Genomic DNA, 20,074 nt, shown 5'->3' with positions numbered 1-20,074 from the left:
TATCACTTTCTTCTATTTCATTCACCTTTTTCTTTTGAACCACGCAGCTTTAAAAGAATATCCTATACACAACTGATTCACTTTTCCATAGCATCAATTCAGTTCTTCTCCAGTACGATTTTAGTTATGTTCCTGCATTTTAAATATGCTTGCATGTGTTTTAATCCCTTTTCATCTAGTGTTTTTATTTCAGCCTGTTCTCTCACAGCTTTCATTCCTGTTTCACTTAGGCCATGTCTTCCTGATTTCCAAGTTTAGTGTTTTGTCAGTCAGCAGGCTGAGTGACTTGACCTTAGCCCCACTATACAAATATGGAGATGCACTGAAGCACAGTGAAGTGCTTGGGCCACACATTTAAAAATACAGAAACCTACCTACTTCTGTTGGATTCTTTTCTCCCAAGAACACACCGACAGACTGGCGTTGGGCTCCATTTAAGAGTCATGGTTGAGGGTCAATATAATGGGTCACGACCAGAATTTTTTAAACAAAGGGATAGAACACTAAATACAATGCAGGACAGGTAATAAAGGCAAGTTATGCATTGTGAAATGCTTGTTTGCGTTTTTAAATTATATATGTGTGTAAATGTGTATTCTTAAAATCAGTCCGGTCACACACGCTTGAGAGTCACTGCTCTAACGCATACTTCCACCTGAGACGTGTACGAACAAACGACTAGTGGGTAGAACACTCGTCCCCGCTCCACTGGATCTCAAACGTTGGCTGGGGACTCTGGGAAATGGAGTTTAGTGTCGTGGAGCACTCTGGGAATCGTAGTCCTATGTGTCCGCGGGGCGCGGTTTAACGCTAGCGAGCGGGTGGGGGGGGGGCGGTGTTCTCGTCTCCCACCACCGGAAGTGGCCGTTGAAGCCGGCTGTAGGCGTGAAAAGAGCTTGGCGAGGGGGAAAGTCCAGCTGCTTCGGCTCCCTTCACTAGGTTTGGTGATTGTCCCAGAGCTTCTGGACCCGGGATCAGAGCGCGAAAATCGCTCTAGCGGGAGGGAAGCCCAGATATCACTATGGCAACCGCCAGCCCCTCTGGCCGCGTGACGTCACCCCACTCTCTCTCCGCTTGAAGCGGCCTCTGCGAGAGGGAGCTGGGGAGTCCTCGAAGGGGGCTCCCCTCTCCTCCTTTAGTGTGGGACTATTCCGCCCCGATCCCTGGGAGGGCTTTGTTCTTTTGTTCCGGCCTAGGAGGAAGGACGCGAGCCGAGCCCCGCCCTGTTTGTCCACCTTCCAGCTTTTCCGCTCCGCAACAGGTGTGTCTTCTTGAGCCCGCGGGGGTGTGAGCCCACAAGTGTGCACCGAGGTAACCGTCCGAGCAGGTGGGCGCCTCTGCCCAGATTCTAGGGTAGGCGCCAGGGGTTTTTTGGAATCTGGGGCCGAACCTGCGTACTCGATCTCCATTCTGTTTTTGTTCAGCGGGAGTGCCACATGCCTCTTTACTGCTCTCTCCGGGCACTTCTCTTTTCCAAGGACCTCTTGGCCACTGTGCAAAACTCTTGAGGTGTGATTGTGTGACGGTTGCCGCTGACCCCATCTTGTGTCTTTTAGGGCAGCCAGCTTCACTGTGTGTAAGGGCACAGACTCGTGCCGGACATCTGGGCTCCAGAGAGAGGACCCCACTGGAGGGACGCTGCTTGGGAAACCCTGGTGTCCAGATTCCAAGAGGAACGGGATGAGCACCTGAGATGGAAGGTAGTGGGGACGACTTGGGGGAGAGTGGGATAATGGGGGCAAAAGAACAGTCATGACATGAAGATTAAATACTTGACAGGGCTGGAAGAAGTGGAAGGAGGGAACCTTATATATATGAGGATAAAGAAAAGAAACAATTACATCATAGGGAGAGATTCTTATTTACATTATAGAGAGAGACTTGGAGGAAGAGCTAATTCTGCTTGGCTTTGGGATTGGGGAATGAAAAGGAGTAATGATTCAGAATGTGATCCTCACATGATTTCTATTTATTAAAAATTAGAATGATAATTTTACAGTCAGAAAAAATCTTGGTAATCATCTCTTCAATGCAAGAATCAGTTCTGAAATATCCCTGGCGGATGACCATCTGTTAAGCCTATGCCTGAACAATTATGGCATTAAGCTCCATTTTGGGTGCAGACTATTCCCTTGTTGGTGTTTTCTTTTTTTAGTTCCTTATATGAGGCAGAAGTGCCTTTCCCTGTAACTTCTGTGTTGATCGTAGTTCTTAGTCCCCAAAAGCAAGAGACTGCTCTCTCTTTAACATTGCTGCCCTTCAGATATGTGAATTCAGCTGTTACAACCCCTACTCACAAATTCTTTTTCTTCTCAAAGCAAAATAGCCTCAGTTCCTTTGATGGGTCTCCATGCGATATATCTAGACCTCTTCTCTAAAAACTCTACTGCATGACAGCATGCTTCTTAAAATGCATTGCCTAAAACTAAACAGTCATTTAGATGTACTTTGAAAAGTACCTTAAAGTGTGACATACTATTTCTTTTGATTTGGATATTTCTGCTGTTTAGTATCAGATTGTATTTGCTTTTTAAAAAATCAGCGATATTATGCTGTTAGTCCTAGATCTTTTTTACATAAACTGCCATGAACTAGATTTATGTCATCCTTGTATAATAGACTTGTTTTTTATCCTTAATGTCAGGACTTCACATTTATTTTGATTGTTCAAATTTTTCGGCCAAGTGTTCCAGCTTGTCAGAATAATTAATAATTGATATTAACTTGGTTATTCAGTGTTTTAACTGTCCTTCCCAACTTTATGTCACTAGCATATTTAATGAATATTCCTCTTTCTTCCTACATGTCATTCAACAGGTCAGGGTAAGGACAGAGCCCTGTGATATGTCACTGTAGACTTCTTTCTGTATTGTCATTGTCTTTACATTCTGTAGGTATGGCTATGCAGTCAAGTTTGGTTTAACCTAGCTGCTATCATACAGTTCTTTTTCTCGGATTTGTTTAATATCATTAGAAATCTTAACATTATTTATATTATTTATTTAGGTTTGAGCTATACCTTATATTTGTCCTCAGCTCTTTTTTTCTAAAGGTACAAAGAATCTCTGTTTTATTTCTCACAACTGCATGTGTATCTACAATTATCTCAAAACAAAAAGTTTGATGAAAAAATCAAATGTGTTTCATTCTATCACCAATGAACAATTGGAAATTGTAATAAAAATAATAATTCCATTTATAATAGCATCCAAAATATGAAACAAGAATATATACCAACAAAAATATGCAAAATCTCTACACTGAAAGCTACAAAATATTGCTGAGAAAAGTTTTTTCCAGCTTATTGAGATATAATTGACCCTGACATTGTATAAGTTTAAGTTGTCCAGTATTATGATTTGACCCACCTATATATTGCAAAATGATTACCACAGTAAGGTTAGTTAACCACATTGGTCACCACACATATTTGGTGCAGTGTGCATGTGATGAGAATGTTTAAGATTTATTCTCTTAGCAACTTGCAAGTGTATAATACCGTATTGTTAACAATAATTACCATGCTGTACATTAGATCTCCAGAACTTATTTGTAACTTAAAGTTTGTAACCTTTATCCAAAATCTCCCCCATTTCCCCCGCCCTCCAGCCCCTGAAAACCCTCATTCTACTCTTTGTTTCTGTGTTCAGACTTTTTAGATTCCACATATGAGATCATGCAGTATTTGTCTTCCTCTTTCTTATTTCACTTAGCACAATGCCTTCAGAGTCCATCCATGTTATCCCAAATGACAGGATTTCCTTCTGTTTTATGGCTGAATAATATTGCATTATATATGTGTATGTGTGTGTACATTCCCACTGTTTGTGGGAATGTAAATTGGTTTACCCACTATAAAAAACAATATGGAGATTCCTTAAGAAATTGAAACTAGAACTACCATATGATTCAGCAATCCCACTTCTGGGTATGTATCCAAAGGAAATGAAATCACTATCTCAGATATCTGCACCCCCCTGTTCATTGCAGCATTATTTACAAGAGCCAAGACATGAAAGTAACCTAAGTGTCCATCAGTGGATGAATGGATAAAGAAAATGTGGTATATATTTATATTTCCATATTGGCTATACCAATTTACATTCCCACCAACAGTAGACAAAGGTTCCTTTTTCTCCACATGCTCACCAACACTTATCTCTTGTCTTTTTGATAATATTCATTCTAACAGGTCTGAGGTGATATCTCATTGTGGTTTTGATTTGCATTTCCCTGATGATTAGTGATATCAAGGACCTTTTCATATACACTGGCCATTTGTATGTCTTCCTTGGAAAAATATCTATTCAGGTTCTCTGCCCATTTTTAAACTGGATTATTTGTTTTTATGCCGTTGAGTTGTATGAGTCCCTTATATACTTTGGATATTAACCTCTTATCAGATATATGATTTGCAAATATTTTCTCCCATTCCATAGCTTATCTTTTCATTCTGTTGATGCTTTCTTTAGCTGTGCAGAAGGTTTTTCATTTGATGTAGTCCCACTTGTTGCTTTTTCCTTTTGTTGCTTGTGTTTTTTGGTGTCATATTGAAAAGATCATTGCCAAGACCGATGTCAAGTAGCTTTTTCCTCCTGTTTTCTAGGAGTTTTACAGTTTTAGGTCTTGTTTAAATCTTTAATCCATTTCAAGTTAATTTTCATGATTGGTGTAAGATAGGGATTCTGTTTCCTTCTTTTGTATGTGATTATCCAGTTTTCCCACCACCATTTGTTGAAGAGACTGTCCTTTCCCCATTAAGTATTTTTGGTCCCTTGTCAAATATTAGCTGATCATATATAGGAGACTTTATTTCTGGGCTCTCAATTCTGTTCCATTGGTATCTGTGTCTATTTTATGACAGTACCGTATTGTTTTGATCGCTGTAGCTTTATAATATAGTTTGAAACCAGGAAGTGTGATGCCTCCAGCTTTGTTTTTCTTTGTCAGGATTGCTTTGGCTTTTGGGGGTCTTTTTCGATTCCATACAAATTTTAGAATTTTTTTTCTATTTCTGTGAAAAATGCCATTGGAATTTTGATAGGGATTACATTTAATCTATAGATGACTTTGAGTAGTATGGACAGTTTAACAATAGAAATTCTTCTCATCCATGAACACAGGATGTCTTTCCATTTATTTGTGCCTTCTTCAAATTCTTTCATCAATGACTTATAGTTTTCATTCCACAGATCTTTCATCTCCTTGGTGAAATTTATTTCTAAGTTTTTTATTGTTTTTGATGCTGTTCTAAATGGGATTATTTTCTTTATTTCTTTTGCAGATATTTCCTTTTTAGTGTATAGAAACACCACTGATGAAATCACCTCCTCTTGTCTTTACTGATTGGCTTTGGGAGAGAAATACCCTCCATCAGCAGTTCTGTTAGGGATTCTGAGGTTTTCTCAGATCTTCTATGCATACATCTGCTCCATGCTTTTTGTTCCCTCTTGAGGGGGATTCTTAAGATTGTATGCCTTCTCAATCCTGCAAAGCCAGGCTGGGTGCTAACAGCTTCACCTTTGCTTTTCCTTGGTGGTGCTGAATGCTCAGGTTGCTTTGGTTGCTTTCTCCAAATCATGCAGAGTCAGGCTGGCTTTCTCCAAATCATGCAGAGTCAGGCTGGCTTTCTGTGTGTGTTCATAGCTATCTATAAAAGCTCCTCTTGCCACCATTAGGGTGTGCACAGAGAGCTGGCCATAGGTTGTGGGGAGGGTGTATAGGAGAGGTGCATGGAGCATTGCAGTTGGGAGAATCTACAAGTGAAGCATCCCCAGTGGCTCTTTGGCAGGCTTCCTGATGGAGTCTGTGAAGTGGTTAGTAGGATCCATATTCCTTTGATATGCCCTCCAAGTGCCCCGACTGCTGTTCTCCCAGCTGCTCTCTTCCCCTCATTCTCTTAGGACACCTCAGTATTCTGGATGAGGTGAGAAAGAAGTGGGTATCTTTGGTGGTGTCCTATACTGCTGGGGAACCTGGGCACTCACATGCTTTCACTTTTTCCCGTGAGAGAAATCATAGGCCAAGAAGGCCTTCTTGGCACTGAGCTGTACCTCCTTGGGGGTGACACCGGTAAAATGAAACTGTTCCTCTTACCCTCTTCAATGCATCCATCTTGGATTTTTTGTTGTTGTTGTCCCAGTGGTGTGCTGGAACTTCTGTGCTAGACTCCTGGACTTCCACAAAGACACTCTCATCCATGGATGATTGTCTAAGTCAGTGTTCTTTGTGGGGAAGATGGTAGAAAATTCTTATTCCACCATGTTGATGACATCACTTCTCCCCTTCTCAGCTCTTTGCCCCTTATATCTTTCATAAATATTCTTTTTAATTCTAACTTCCTCAAAATTAAATCAGCCCAAATGGTTTCATTTTAAGGCTTTGCCTTTTTTTTCTTTTTGGAATTTTTCACAATTGTATAGTTAGGATTAACTTTCATGAGCCTCTGTCCCTTATAGTCATGGTAATATTTGTAACACTTACTGAACATTTACTATTGCCAGGCACTTAGTTGGTTTCTATAGCTGTTACTGTTGTTGGTTTTGTTGGTTTCTGTTACTTGGAATCAAAATCATCTTACCTAAGACATTTCTCTTTATTCTGTTTTCCTAAAGTCTTGGGTACATATCTGCCTATGTACAACATTTCCTCAACTTTCCTCCAACTAACATCTTCATTTCTCAAGATTTCTTTTACAAGACAGTTTTCCATTACTGGTCAAGTTAAGTCTGGAATAATAGTTCCATTTATTGCTTCCTCTACTTTCTGAGAATCGGACTTTCCCGTCAAGCATTACTCTGAATAGATTCCTCCAAGAGCAAAGTTGGTTTCTGTTTTGTTTATTGATGTATAAGTTACTACATTAAGTGCACAGATCTTAAGCGTACCAGTTGATTAATTTTTATATATTATATACCAGTGTAACCACTACCCACACTAAGATATGGAATGTTTCTAATGCCCCAGAGGTCTCTCTTGTGTGCCTGCCCAGTCAGTAACCCTCCAGAGGTAACCACTATTCTAAGTTTTTGTACTTAATATACAGGCACACCTCAGAGATATTGTGGGTTCAGTTCCAACCACTGCAGTAAATCAAATATTGAAATAAACTGAATCTCATGAATTTCTTGGTTTCCCAGCGCATTTAAAAGGTATGTTTACACTATACTGTAGTCTATTAATTGTGCAATAGCACTACGTGTAAAAAAAAATGTATATACCTTAATCTAAAACTATATGTTATTGCTAGAAAACGCTAAACATCATCTGAGCCTTCAGCAATTTATAGTAGTAGCATCAAAAATTACTGATTATAGATCACCATAACAAATATAGTAATAATAAAAAGTTTGAAATATTGCGAGAATTACCGAAATGTGACACAGAGACATGAAGTGAGCAAATGCTTTTGGAAAAATGGTGCTGATAGCCTTGCTCGACATAGGGTTGCCACAAGCCTTCAATTTGTAAAAAAAAACACAGTATCTGTGAAGTGCAAATAAAGTGAAGCAGAATAAAACGAGGCATGCCTGTAAATGTACTCATACAGTATGCATTCTTTTTTTTAAAAATTAATTTATTTATTTATTTTTGGCTCGTTGGGTCTTCATCGCTGCGCATGGGCTTTCTTTAGTTGCAACGAGCGGAGGCTACTCTTCGTTGCAGTGCACGGGCTTCTCATTGCGGTGGCTTCTCTTGTTGTGGAGCATGGGCTCTAGGTGCGTGGGCTTCAGTAGCTGTGGCACATGGGCTCAGTAGTTGTGCCTCGCGGGCTCTAGAGCACAGGCTCAGTAGTTGTGGTGCACGGGCTTAGTTGCTCCGCGGCATGTGGGATCTTCCAGGACCAGGGCTCGAACCCGTCTCCCCTGCATTGGCAGGTGGATTCTTAACCACTGCGCCACCAGGGAAGTCCCAGTATGCATTCTTTTGTGTTTGGCTTATTTTGCTCAATATTGTTTATGAGATACATCCGTGTTGTTAGGTAAAGCAAGAGCTCATTCTTTTAACACTGTGGAATAATATTCTATTGTAGGAATATATCACAGTTTATCCATTCTGCTGAAAGACGTTTGGATTGTTTCTAATCTGGGCATATTATAAATAAACCTGCTGTGAACAGTCTTGTACAAGTCTTTTGGTAGACATAACCCCTCATTTCTCTGGATATATGCACAGGAGTGGGATTGCTGAGTCATAGGGCAGGTGTACATATAGCTTTGGTATATACTGCCAAACAGTTTTTCTAAATGATTGGTAAATGTTTACCTCCACAGCAATGTACAAAAGTTCTAATCTCTCTGTATTCTTGCCAGTAGTTAGTATTGACCATGTGTATTTAAGTTTAGACACTCTGGTAGGTAGGTAATATAGATAAGTATATGTCATTGTGATATGTAATTTATATTAATAGCAACGTTTCAAAGGGCATGGGAAGACTTTTGGAAAGTAACCTGATTATTAATTCATATTTTATATGTAGCAGAGAAGGCAGCAGAAATATTTTGCCTCACTTAATGAGGAATGTAGATTGAGTTGTATGATCCATGTGACTGTAAGTATCTAGGGGCAAAATTGTGAATCTTAAAGTAATACTTTAATTCCTAAGCCTACCCATGAGAGTACGAAGGTCCTAGTCAGCAGTTACGTTGCTTCTTTTTTTGGATTTTGAGAAGGAAATGGCTTTTCAAATGGCAGAAATAGTTCCTGCTGTTTTCATATAGAAAAATAAGTGGATTTTGTGGATTGCTGGGAACAGCTAACTTGGACAGGATTCATTGTGGTTTCTTTTTTCTCCCCTAGATCTGTCTTCTCCAGAGTCTGCCCTTCTCCAAGGGGGATGTACTTCACTCCCATCAGCTAGTTTTCAGGTAAGTTGGGATTTCCTGAAATGTCATTTCAGTCGTTAGAGTGGGATTGTGTATTCTTTTGCTGTGGGTTATATTTAGCTGAAAACCAATGTTGGCAATTCATTCTGGGCTCCCATCTGCCAACCACTTTTTTCTTAGCTCTGCCTCTCCAGCTTAACTAATATATTCACCACTTAACTTCTTGCTTACGTCTTGCCATGTGCCAGTGATGAGAGAGCAGAAGAAGTACAAAACTTGATACTTTACCTGAATAGACCAAATGACTGCTAAATATTAAAAAGGTGAAATGAGTACCATGGAAAACAGAGACTCAACAAAAATGTATGTGGTCTGGAGGGGTTAGGAGAGTTTCTGCAGTTCTTGCTTCTTTCCTCTGTAGCTCCCTTCCCTACAGTACTCTGTGTGAACTCTAGTCACCTTGACTTCCCCAAACTCTCAGCATTACCTCTTCAGTTCAAGGAGTCTGCTGGGTAGCTCCTGGGTTCCCCTTCCCTGCATCCCTGCCTGGACACTCTCAAGGCAGTAAGCTGGAGCAGTTGTAGGGCTCACTTCATTTGTTTCCTGATTCTTGGGGATCACTGTTCTTTGTTATCTGAGATTCAGTGCCTTGGAAACTGTTGTTTCATGTGTTTTGTCTGGAATTTGTTGGTTATTTTAATGCAGGAGGGTAAATCCAGTCCTTGTTAATCCCATCTTGGCCACAGCTTGATCCTTTTGAGGTTTGGTTTTGAACTGTAAGCTTTGTTAAGGCTGACCTAGTGTAGCCTTATTCTAGGACTGTGTTTCATGGGGTCTGTGACTATACTTTAGTTCAGTGATTTGCTAGGATGACCCACCCAACCCAGCAACATAACTCAGGGATAGAGATCATTACAACAAAGGATACAAAACACATCAGAAGGAAAAAGAAATTTATAAGAATCCAAAGAAATCAGGTGCAGGCTTCCAAGTCCTCCTTCTGTGATGATCACACAGATGTACTTTCTCTAGAGCTGTTGTCCACAGAGACAGAGAAATGTCTCTACCCAGGGAAGTCTTCTTGAGTCTCACAGTCCAGAGTTCTTAAAGGGAGCTGATCACATCAGCGTGTACTTGCTGTTGACCAGCCATGGTGCAGACCTCAAACTAGGCACCACACGTGCATCGTAAATCTTCATGTATACTTTAAACAATGCTGACAGTCTGGTACATCCTGTCCCAGTGCTCCAGGCACACAATAACATCGTCAATCAGTGACTATATAAACATTAGTTTTCAGAGCTTGTTTAAGGTTCAGAAACATGGATCCAAGTGTCCCTGGAGATTAGCAAGGATTGGGCAAGCCGGACTTGCTGCTTTAACTCTTTCTTCACAGGCTAAACTTGTGCTGCTCCTAAAGTGCGCTGGAACTGTTTGTGGGAACTGATTGTGCGTATGTCTTCTCAACTCTGGGTTCAGTTATGTCACATTGGTAACTTGATATGGCCTGTGGAGATAGTATTTACACCAGAGTTTTGGAGCTCCTCCTCTGTGTATCTCCCTTCTCTCTAGCATCTATCCTGCAAATTCCCTGCCTCTGTAGTCCTGAGCTGCCACCTTTGTTTCCTTAGTTCAGTGAGACCACTGTGTCTTGCTCAGTTTCTGCCTCCAGGCAGGAAACTGAAGGGTCTGTGGGGCTCATGTGATTGTCTCCCTTCTCTCAGGGATCACAGTTCTGTTCTGACTGCTGTTCAAAATACGAAAGCACTTGTTTCAGTTATATTGTTGAGTTTTACAGTTGTTTACACTGGGAGAGCTAGTCCAGTAGCTCTGTCGTGGTTAGAAGTAGAAGTCCCAATAATTTATTTATCTATTTTGAAACAAAATTAACTCACTTGCCCAGTTTCAAATACATAATAAATAAAGAAAAAGTAGGAAGTTCCCCTGCATTGCCTCAGAGTCCGACTAAACAGTCGTACTGATAATATTCGGTAGTGTATTCTTTTAGCTTTTTCTCTGTGCATTTACATAAAAACTTTCCTATTCATAAAAATAAAAATGCGATAATACCATGTATGCTATTTTTAATATGATATATATTTCCTAATCAGTACATATAGAGACACTTTATTTTTAAAATGTCTGCATAAGCTGCTTTAGTATGGATGTACCATGAATTCTTTAACCACTATCCTATTAATAGACATTTAAGTTTGCTTTTTTTTCCCCTCACAATGTTGCAAGGAAATTTTTACATATGTCTTTGCACCCTGAAGTGTTTCTAAAGAATAAATTCCTACAAGCTATAAATCTGGATTGAATGACATATGCTTTTAAAGTTTTGATAGATCCTGGCAGAGTGCCCCCTGATAGATTGCATTAGGGCCCTGTTCCCACCGTAATACACATGAGCACTTTAAGCAGTGTTCGCTAATCTGGTATCTCATTGTTTTATTATGTTTTTCTTGGAGTGGAACATCTTTTCATGGTTTGTTAACAATGGTTTGGGTGAATTGCCTGTTTGGGTTGTCGGCCTTTTTTGGTTATTGTTGTAGGTTTTTCATCTTTCATCTTTTCTGCTAATTATTTGTAGCAACTCAGAATATTGCATTTTATTTATGGTTTCTACAGAAGTTTTACATTTTTATGTGGTTTTATCTGTCAGTCTCTGTCTTATAATTTTTGCCTTCCACATATCAAGCTTATAAAACCATTTTTCTGTCTTTTATTCTATTTTATTTTTGCTTTTTCTTTACAATTCAGTCTCTAATCCAGCAGATATTTTTTGTGTATGCTGTGAAGTAGGGAACTCACCTTAATTTATTTTCTCAAATAGACAGTCATTTGTTATGGCACCATTTAGTGAATAATCCAGCTTTTTAAAACTAATTTGAAAGTTGCTTAATCCCATTTAGTTCTTATAAACATGGCTATATTTTGGGGTTCTCTGTTTTTCATTGAGTTTTATTCCATACTAGACCACTCTGTTTTAATTTATCTTTATCTTTCGGTATATTTTGGTATGTTACTTAGTATATTTTGAAATGTGGTAGGGTAAGTCTCCTCCTCAAATTCTTTCAAAAACATTTTTGGCTGTTCTTGCACTTACAGGTAGTAAAGCATATTATTAATGTTAGTAGGTATACTCTTAATACTTGATATATCTTGGAACACAGAGATCATGATGATGATGATTATGAAGATAACAGTGGCCAACATTGACTGAGCACTTGTTATATGCTAGACCTTAAATTAAGCATTTAATATTGAACATTGCTTATTTAATTCTTGCAATAATCCTATGAGTCACGTTTTGTTTTTATATCATTTTACAAAGGAGGAAATATCAAAATCATTTTTTCAGATAGCCCAGAGCTTGCCTTACTTCTGTCAGTATTGCTAACTTTACCCCTTTCCGAGGTAAATCCTTTATGGCTAAGCAGAAATATGTTTGGTATTTCAGGAATCAGTGACCTTCAAGGATGTGATAGTGGACTTTACCCAGGAAGAATGGAAACAGCTGGATCCTGTACAGAGAGATTTATTCAGGGATGTGACATTGGAAAATTATACACATCTGGTCTCTATAGGTAAAGATGACTCCTCTGCATTAATATCTGGGGGTGTGGAGGAGGAGGGTGCTCTTGTGCTTAGGTGAGTTCTGCCATTAAGGAACCAAAGATTCCTAAACTTTGAAAGGCTCTGAAAAGGTTTCTCCTCTCTAGCAAGTAGAAGGACAAACTAATAATTTTTCTGAACCCAGATCAGTTCCCAAGTTATACCACATCTGGGAATGTATAACATGGAAGCTATATGTGCTTTATATGCTTTACTCCATCTGATTTGTCCACGTATCCTTTCCTCTAAAGACAAAGTGATGAGACTGAACTCTGATACAGCACTTTTCTCTCAGTGCAGACAGGTAACTTTTTTTTACCCCTATGAGCAGGACTCCAAGTTTCCAAACCTGATGTGATTTCCCAGTTAGAGCAAGGGACAGAGCCATGGACTGTGGAGCCCAGCATTCCAGTAGGTGCCCTTGGAGGTAAGTAATGGATACCCGGCAGATGAGTGTTATTGACACTAACCACCAGCCTGATGAGAGGATTTTACGTCTGAAATGTAGATGTACTTGCTTCTCTTTAAAGTGTCTCCTGTGGAGAATGGGAAGGCATCTGGACTCTCTTATGCTTTGTCAAAACACTAAATGTCTCAACATGTATTCTATTTTTGTACTCCTTTCAAAGGAGTTATTATCCTTCTTGCTTTTTTCTAAAGGCAACTTCTTGACATGGAATCTGGATTCCTCCTTTCCCAGCCTCCTTTGGGGCCCTGGTCTCATAATTATTACCCCACTTTTCACCCTTACAGTGAAGGGTGAAATTATTACCGTTTTCACCCTTTTCTTTTTGGATCTACAGCCTCCACCCCCAGTACCTTCAAACAGAAATAGGTAATCTAAATTCCAAATACTTTTACTCAACACTGTTAATCTTTCTGGCCACCATCCAGTCTGCCTTCTTGCTTTCCCAACCAAACTGTGCAAAAGTGAGTTCCATACCTGTAGCCGTCATTTCTTCATCACCTGTTCCTGTCTTAATCTCATTGTGTAGCTTCTGATCGTATCACTTTATTGGACTGCCCTTGAAATTTTGAATAACTTTCTTGTAAACCATCAATTCCCAAACTGCACAGAGAGAATTCTTCAAAGATCTGACCCTGAAAAAATGTACAAACTTAGTCACTCTAGGTAAGGAATATATCTCCAGATTTAATGAGGTAGGAGTAGGGGGTCCTTTTTATGGGGAGAGACAATGCATGCCATGTTCAAATTTGGCAAGTACTGGATTAGCTAAAATTTAGCAGGTTTCTTACTGGAGGACCACTCAGAATTTTTTTTTTTTTTAATTTGTAGTTGGGAATTATAAATTTCCAACAGGGTGCATAGAATGTAACATTTCTCTCCCCTGTCCTCCTAACTGTGATTCCGTTTTTTTTTTATACTGCACCTTTAAAATCTTTCTTTTAAAAGATGGTTTCATGGGACTTCCCTTGAGTCCAGTGGTTAAAACTCCTCCCTTCCAATGCAAGGGGCGTGGATTCGATCCCTGGTCGGGGAACTAAGATCCCACATGCTGTGCGGTGCGGCCAAAAAAAAAAAAAAATGGTTTCATGGAACACAATTTAGAAAACTAATTTTTTTAAAATAAGAACTTTGTTAACTTGTGCTTACAGTTTGTCAACTTTTGGAAAGTTACACTGAGGTGGCCACTGGCCCTGGGCCTTGTCTGCATCATTTTCCTATCCTCTTCTCTAGGCTGTCTTGGTGACTTGGCCCCTGCAGAATCGTGATTGTATTCTGATATATATTCTGTCTTACCGGTCTACGTTGTTCTTTTGCAACCTGGATGTCAGCACCTTCTATTATCTCTCCATGCACAGGGGTGTCGAAATATTGTGGTCAGTGCCCTTCGACTTTGCATATAGTAAAGTGAGAATTGCTTTCTGCAGTAGGAATGGTGCTGTTCAGTCTGGCCCTCTGGAATTTTCTCCAATCCTTCATTCATTACCCCACCTCTGATATTCTGGTAACTCTTTTGGTTAGTGCGTAGACAATATGACAGTGTGGATGATATTGGTCACAGTCTGTTGCATGTTTATTGCTTTCAACTGGAACTCCAACTTGAGCTAGAGATCAGTCACTCCCACACTCTTTTTGCCTTTAACAGCATCTGACTCCATGGTCTCCATATCCTTTTCCCTGTGAAGTACTTCCCAGGAGCTATTTTTTATGGCTATCTGCTGTACAAGTATATCCTTAGTGTCATTTTTGTTGATGAAAACATATCCATTTCTTATACTGATTGGCTGTTCCCCAAAACTTGTGTTACATTAATCATCTTGTCCCTGCTGGAGAAGCACTGCTGTTGTGAAGCTGCCTGCACTTCTGCATGCTGATGCATGCTGTACCATTTCCTATGGTACCAGGTATGGAGGGGATGGTAGGCAGCTCTAGGTCCCTGCCTTGCTTCTCATGTTTGCAGTGATAATGGTGGTGACAGTGACTGGGCTGGCAGCACAGGAGATTCAGGGTTCTCTGGGGGTCTGCTGTACCTTCCCGTTACCAGTGGAACCAAAGAAATGCTGTTTTATTTTATTTTATTTTTAATTAACTAATTTATTTATTAAGTTGGCTGCATTGGGTCTCCACTGCTGCACACGGGCTTTCTCTAGTTGCGGTGAGCGGGGGCTACTCTTCGTTGTGGTGCACAGGCTTCTCATTGTGGTGGCTTCTCTTGTTGTGGAGCACAGGTTCTAGGCACGCGGGCCTCAGTAGTTGTGGCACACGGGCTCAGTAGTTGTGGCTCGTGGGTTCTAGAGCACAGGCTCAATAGTTGTGGCACGTGGGCTCAGCAGTTGTGGCGCATGGGCTTAGTTGCTTCACAGCATGTGGGATCTTCCCAGACCAGGGCTAGAACCCGTGTCCCCTGCATTGGCAGGCGGATTCTTAACCACTGCGCCACCAGGGAAGTCCAAGAAATGCTGTTTTAAACACAGCCTTTTTTTCTTTACTGAATCTGCCAGCATTGACTACCCTGTCATCTTTCTTGTCTTGGCACAAGACAAACTATACCATAGTAGACAGTAGAGTAGTGTAACTCTATGTCCTGATTATGTACTTTTCTGGTTCTTTGTTTCTTTTTTTTTTTTTTTTTTTAACATCTTTGGTTCTGTGTTTCTTATATTCTTTTGTTTGCTTGCTGAAAAACTGCTGTCTTTCATTAGCATATTTTATTCATCCCATTACCCTAAACACCCTCAAGGATCTTCCCCCATCGCTGCTTTTTTTTCACGTACATTCTTATGGCTTTAGCTATTCTTTTCCTTCTTCTTTTGAGCTGATATTTTCTATCCTATATTTGAACATTTTAGTTATCCTGCTACTTTTGGCATCTTCCACCCCCACAAACACCATTATAGTCTAGTCCTCCATTTCTCTTCCTAATTCTCAAAATGCCTAGTGTTGAACTCGTTATCTTCCTCCACCTAAATTATTTCCTCCACTATTTACAACTTTCTAATTTTAGCAGTGATATGACTATTTTGTCAGTTTTCTAGGCTAAAAACCATGGAGCCATAGTCATGTCTTGTGTTTATCCTGTCTTGAAATCATGGTTCTTAGACTTCTTGTTGCTGTTCACTGGCAAGGAATCCCAGTTCAGACTGCCTCCTTTAGATTCAGTCCATCTCTGTCTCCTCTTATCTATCTCTGTGGTCACTTTCTAAATTTACTATCAACTTAAATGGAGTTCCCTTACTGGTTCTTAGAGATTATCTATGAAATTGAATTAGACATTCTCTTGCTACTCTCATATTTTATTTCTCATTCTCCTTAGCTCTTTCCAAATTTCTCCCCAAATAATAGGGCTGTGTTTGAAAATCCTCAGAATTTGCTGAGGGCTTTATTTTTGGTTTCATTAGGTCATTCCCACAATAACACTTTTGTTGTGTGTTTGTTTTTTTTCCCTCAATTCAGAGAATACTGACATTTTCTTTTTCTTTCAGACTGGGAGACAAGACCAGAAAATAGCGTATCAGTCTCAGAGCTGGACATTTCTGAAGAAGAGCCATCTCCAGAGGCAATAGTAGAAAAGCACAAAAGGGATGATCCTTGGAGTTCCAACGTCTTAGAAACTTGGGAATCCGAAGGCAGTTCAGAGAGGCAACAGACAAATGAACAGGCCCTGCCGAGGGAAACAAAAATAACTGACAAGACAATACCTACTTTGAAGAAAGACCATGTAAATAATGACTTTGAAAAAAGCATCAATGTGAGTTCAGACCTTTTAACACAAAAAGAAGTGTCTCCAGAAGAGACCTCTACTAAAACAAATGTCAAACAGAATTTAAAGCCGGTTAAAAAAGAGAAATCTTGTAAGTGCAATGAATGTGGGAAAGCTTTTAGTTATTGTTCAGCTCTTATTCGCCATCAGAGAACACATACTGGAGAGAAACCCTACAAATGTAATGAATGTGAAAAAGCCTTCAGCCGGAGTGAAAACCTTATAAACCATCAAAGAATTCATACTGGAGATAAACCATATAAATGTGATCAGTGTGGAAAAGGCTTCATTGAGGGTCCTTCTCTTACTCAACATCAAAGAATTCACACTGGAGAAAAACCCTATAAGTGTGATGAATGTGGGAAAGCCTTTAGTCAGAGGACCCATCTTGTTCAGCATCAGAGAATTCACACTGGTGAGAAACCATATACTTGTAATGAGTGTGGAAAAGCCTTTAGCCAGAGAGGCCACTTTATGGAACATCAGAAAATTCACACAGGAGAAAAACCTTTTAAATGTGACGAATGTGATAAAACCTTTACCAGGAGCACACACCTTACTCAACATCAAAAAATTCATACTGGAGAGAAAACCTATAAATGTAATGAATGTGGGAAGGCTTTCAATGGACCCTCAACATTTATACGTCATCATATGATTCATACTGGTGAAAAACCATATGAATGCAATGAATGTGGAAAAGCCTTCAGTCAGCACTCAAACCTCACTCAACATCAGAAAACACATACTGGGGAGAAACCTTATGATTGTGCTGAATGTGGGAAATCCTTTAGTTACTGGTCATCCCTTGCTCAACATCTAAAAATTCATACTGGAGAAAAACCTTACAAATGCAATGAATGTGGAAAGGCCTTCAGTTATTGCTCATCCCTTACTCAGCATCGGAGAATTCACACCAGAGAAAAGCCCTTTGAATGCAATGAGTGTGGAAAGGCTTTCAGTTATCTCTCAAACCTTAATCAACATCAGAAGACTCATACCCAAGAGAAAGCTTATGAATGTAAGGAATGTGGGAAAGCCTTTATTCGGAGTTCATCTCTTGCTAAACATGAAAGAATTCATACTGGTGAGAAACCCTATCAGTGTCACGAATGTGGGAAAACCTTCAGTTATGGCTCATCCCTTATTCAGCATAGGAAAATACATACTGGAGAAAGACCTTACAAGTGTAATGAATGTGGGCGAGCCTTCAACCAGAACATACACCTTACGCAACATAAGAGAATTCACACAGGAGCAAAGCCTTATGAGTGTGCCAAGTGTGGCAAAGCCTTTCGACATTGTTCATCTCTGGCTCAACATCAAAAAACTCACACAGAAGAAAAACCCTACCAGTGTAATAAGTGTGAAAAGGCCTTTAGCCAGAGCTCCCATCTGGCTCAGCATCAACGAATTCACACTGGAGAGAAACCCTATAAATGCAATGAATGTGACAAATCCTTTAGCCGGAGCACTCATCTGACTGAACATCAGAATACTCATACTGGAGAGAAACCTTACAACTGTAATGAATGCAGGAAGACTTTCAGCCAGAGCACTTACCTCATTCAGCATCAGAGAATTCATTCAGGAGAGAAGCCCTTTGGATGTAATGATTGTGGAAAGGCTTTCAGATATCGTTCTGCTCTCAACAAACATCAGAGACTGCACCCTGGCATATGACTCTTCTAGGAACATCGTAAACATAGGGGATGCATTTACTCTAGTTTGTCCTTTTAAGTACAGAAGAATCAGGGTGGATTGAGAAACTGCCAAAAATATTTTTACTTGTCACTGTCATGCTGTGGAATGGAAAGTACATTGGGCTGAAGTAAGCCAATTATGTTGTTAAGCAACTTAGTGACATTGGCAAATTCAGCCATTTTAAGCTTCAGTTTCCTCTGTGAAATGAGGGATTTGGAGTAGGTCATTTCAAAGGTCGTTTGGAGTTTTATATTCGGGTTTTGTATATTCACAATATATTCTTGAATAGGATTATTGTACATCAGCATTTTGCTATGTTGCATCTAGAATGTATGCATTTATGCATGTTTTGCCAATAGAAAGCATTTATGTTTCGGTAACTAGACTGGAGATCTATCATGCTCCTGTTCTAACACATTTAAGTTCTTTAAGTAACCAGTTCCTAATAAAAAGAATTGTAAAGTACCCTCAAATTAATAATTCAGTAATATATAATGGCTTAATTCAGTACAAGTATTAAACCTTCCTATTATTTTCTCTCCTAGTATGTTTTAACATTCTAGAGGTTTATCACAACTACATAGATCCTCTACTACAGCTTAAACCTGTGTTATTTAACCCCAGTTACATAGTGGAATCACTTCAGGAACTTTATAAAATTCTGTTGCCAAGACCCCACCCCCAGTGACTGATTGGCCTAGGGAGTGGGATCCTGGCTTCAGTGTCTTTTTTTAAACTCCTAATGTGTACCCTGGAAAGAACAACTGGATTAGATTTCAGTACTCACTTCCTTAGTAGCTTCTTGTGACTCCTCCTAGAAGCTCACAGATTAGCTGTTCAGTACACATAATGTACTGAAGGGGATGTACACATAATGTAATTTTGACTGTTACCTTGTTTTGTAAATTGGTTTCTCATGAACTTTGAGAGGTAAGGTCAAATTTGTTTCCTTACCAAAGTACAGAAATTAAACGGCTGTATAAAATAATGGTCATTTTACTTGCTTTTCCTTGGCCACCTGATATCACAAGCAGATGACAGTGTGAGTGACACTTCTGAAGATGGGCAGCCCACAGCCTGCATGGCCATTTGTGGCAACCCTGGTCAAGATAACATTTGAGCCAGAAATAAATAGGGGTCTAGCCATAAAGAGATGGGCCCTTATATTTTTTCTAGATACAGTCTAATTATCAGGTCCACTCTTTTAAGAGTAACTGACAATTTCCTAGCCTGGCCTTGAGAATAGGAGCTCTGAGAACAGGAGGTAGCACAGAAGTTGACCATTATTTATATAAAAGGAGTTCAAGACTCTTCCCACAAAGGAGGTTTGGGGGAGTGGGTGTTGCGGCTTTCTTCAAGTGAAAACAAAAAATGCAGTCATTTTTGCTTATATAAATGCCAGTGACCTGCATCAGAATTTTGTCACCTCCTTAAAGAAGATGCCAGACAGTGAAGAACGGAGTTCAGGAGATAAAGTAGCCATTTAAATCTCAGGACTTTTTTCTGTCATAGTTTTGAAACATCTATGAAGAAATGTCATCTTGGTATTTCCTAATTTCTCAAGGCTTCCATTATGTAGGAATTTATTTATCCCATAGCAGAGAGGTGGACATTAGCAGAGAGGAATGGATCTCAGGTTATAGGATATGCTTTGGTTGGAATCTGAGCCACTCCCACAGTATAAGGAAATGAAGTTTCTAT

General features: G+C 39.7%; 1 protein-coding gene across 5 annotated transcripts; it reads left to right on the top strand.

The window, feature by feature from the left end:
• Window positions 1-831: 831 nt before the first annotated feature.
• On the top strand, window positions 832-19,361 carry ZNF184 (zinc finger protein 184). 5 transcript variants are annotated; one of them, XM_036869511.1, is made up of 7 exons: window positions 832-939; window positions 1,197-1,261; window positions 1,557-1,700; window positions 8,800-8,867; window positions 12,289-12,415; window positions 12,775-12,870; window positions 16,392-19,361. In XM_036869511.1, the coding sequence occupies exons 3-7, from the start codon at window positions 1,694-1,696 to the stop codon at window positions 18,350-18,352; spliced, it is 2,259 nt and encodes a 752-aa protein (XP_036725406.1). In that variant the 5' UTR covers window positions 832-939; window positions 1,197-1,261; window positions 1,557-1,693; the 3' UTR covers window positions 18,353-19,361. The 5 variants fall into 5 exon arrangements, with proteins under 5 accessions (XP_036725406.1, XP_036725405.1, XP_036725407.1 ...); XM_036869510.1 differs by having other exon boundaries at window positions 851-1,261; XM_036869512.1 differs by having other exon boundaries at window positions 862-1,261; window positions 1,562-1,700.
• Window positions 19,362-20,074: the final 713 nt, after the last annotated feature.

Source organism: Balaenoptera musculus, chromosome 11, assembly GCF_009873245.2.
Source record: "Balaenoptera musculus isolate JJ_BM4_2016_0621 chromosome 11, mBalMus1.pri.v3, whole genome shotgun sequence".
NCBI lineage: Eukaryota > Metazoa > Chordata > Mammalia > Artiodactyla > Balaenopteridae > Balaenoptera > Balaenoptera musculus.
This window is presented reverse-complemented; position numbering and strand designations above follow the sequence as displayed.

Coding starts and splice junctions, on each gene's coding strand:
- ZNF184 (XM_036869511.1), top strand. Junction 12,416..12,774: donor TACACATCTGGTCTCTATAG/GTAAAGATGACT, acceptor CCCTATGAGCAG/GACTCCAAGTTTCCAAACCT. Junction 12,871..16,391: donor TCCAGTAGGTGCCCTTGGAG/GTAAGTAATGGA, acceptor TTTTTCTTTCAG/ACTGGGAGACAAGACCAGAA.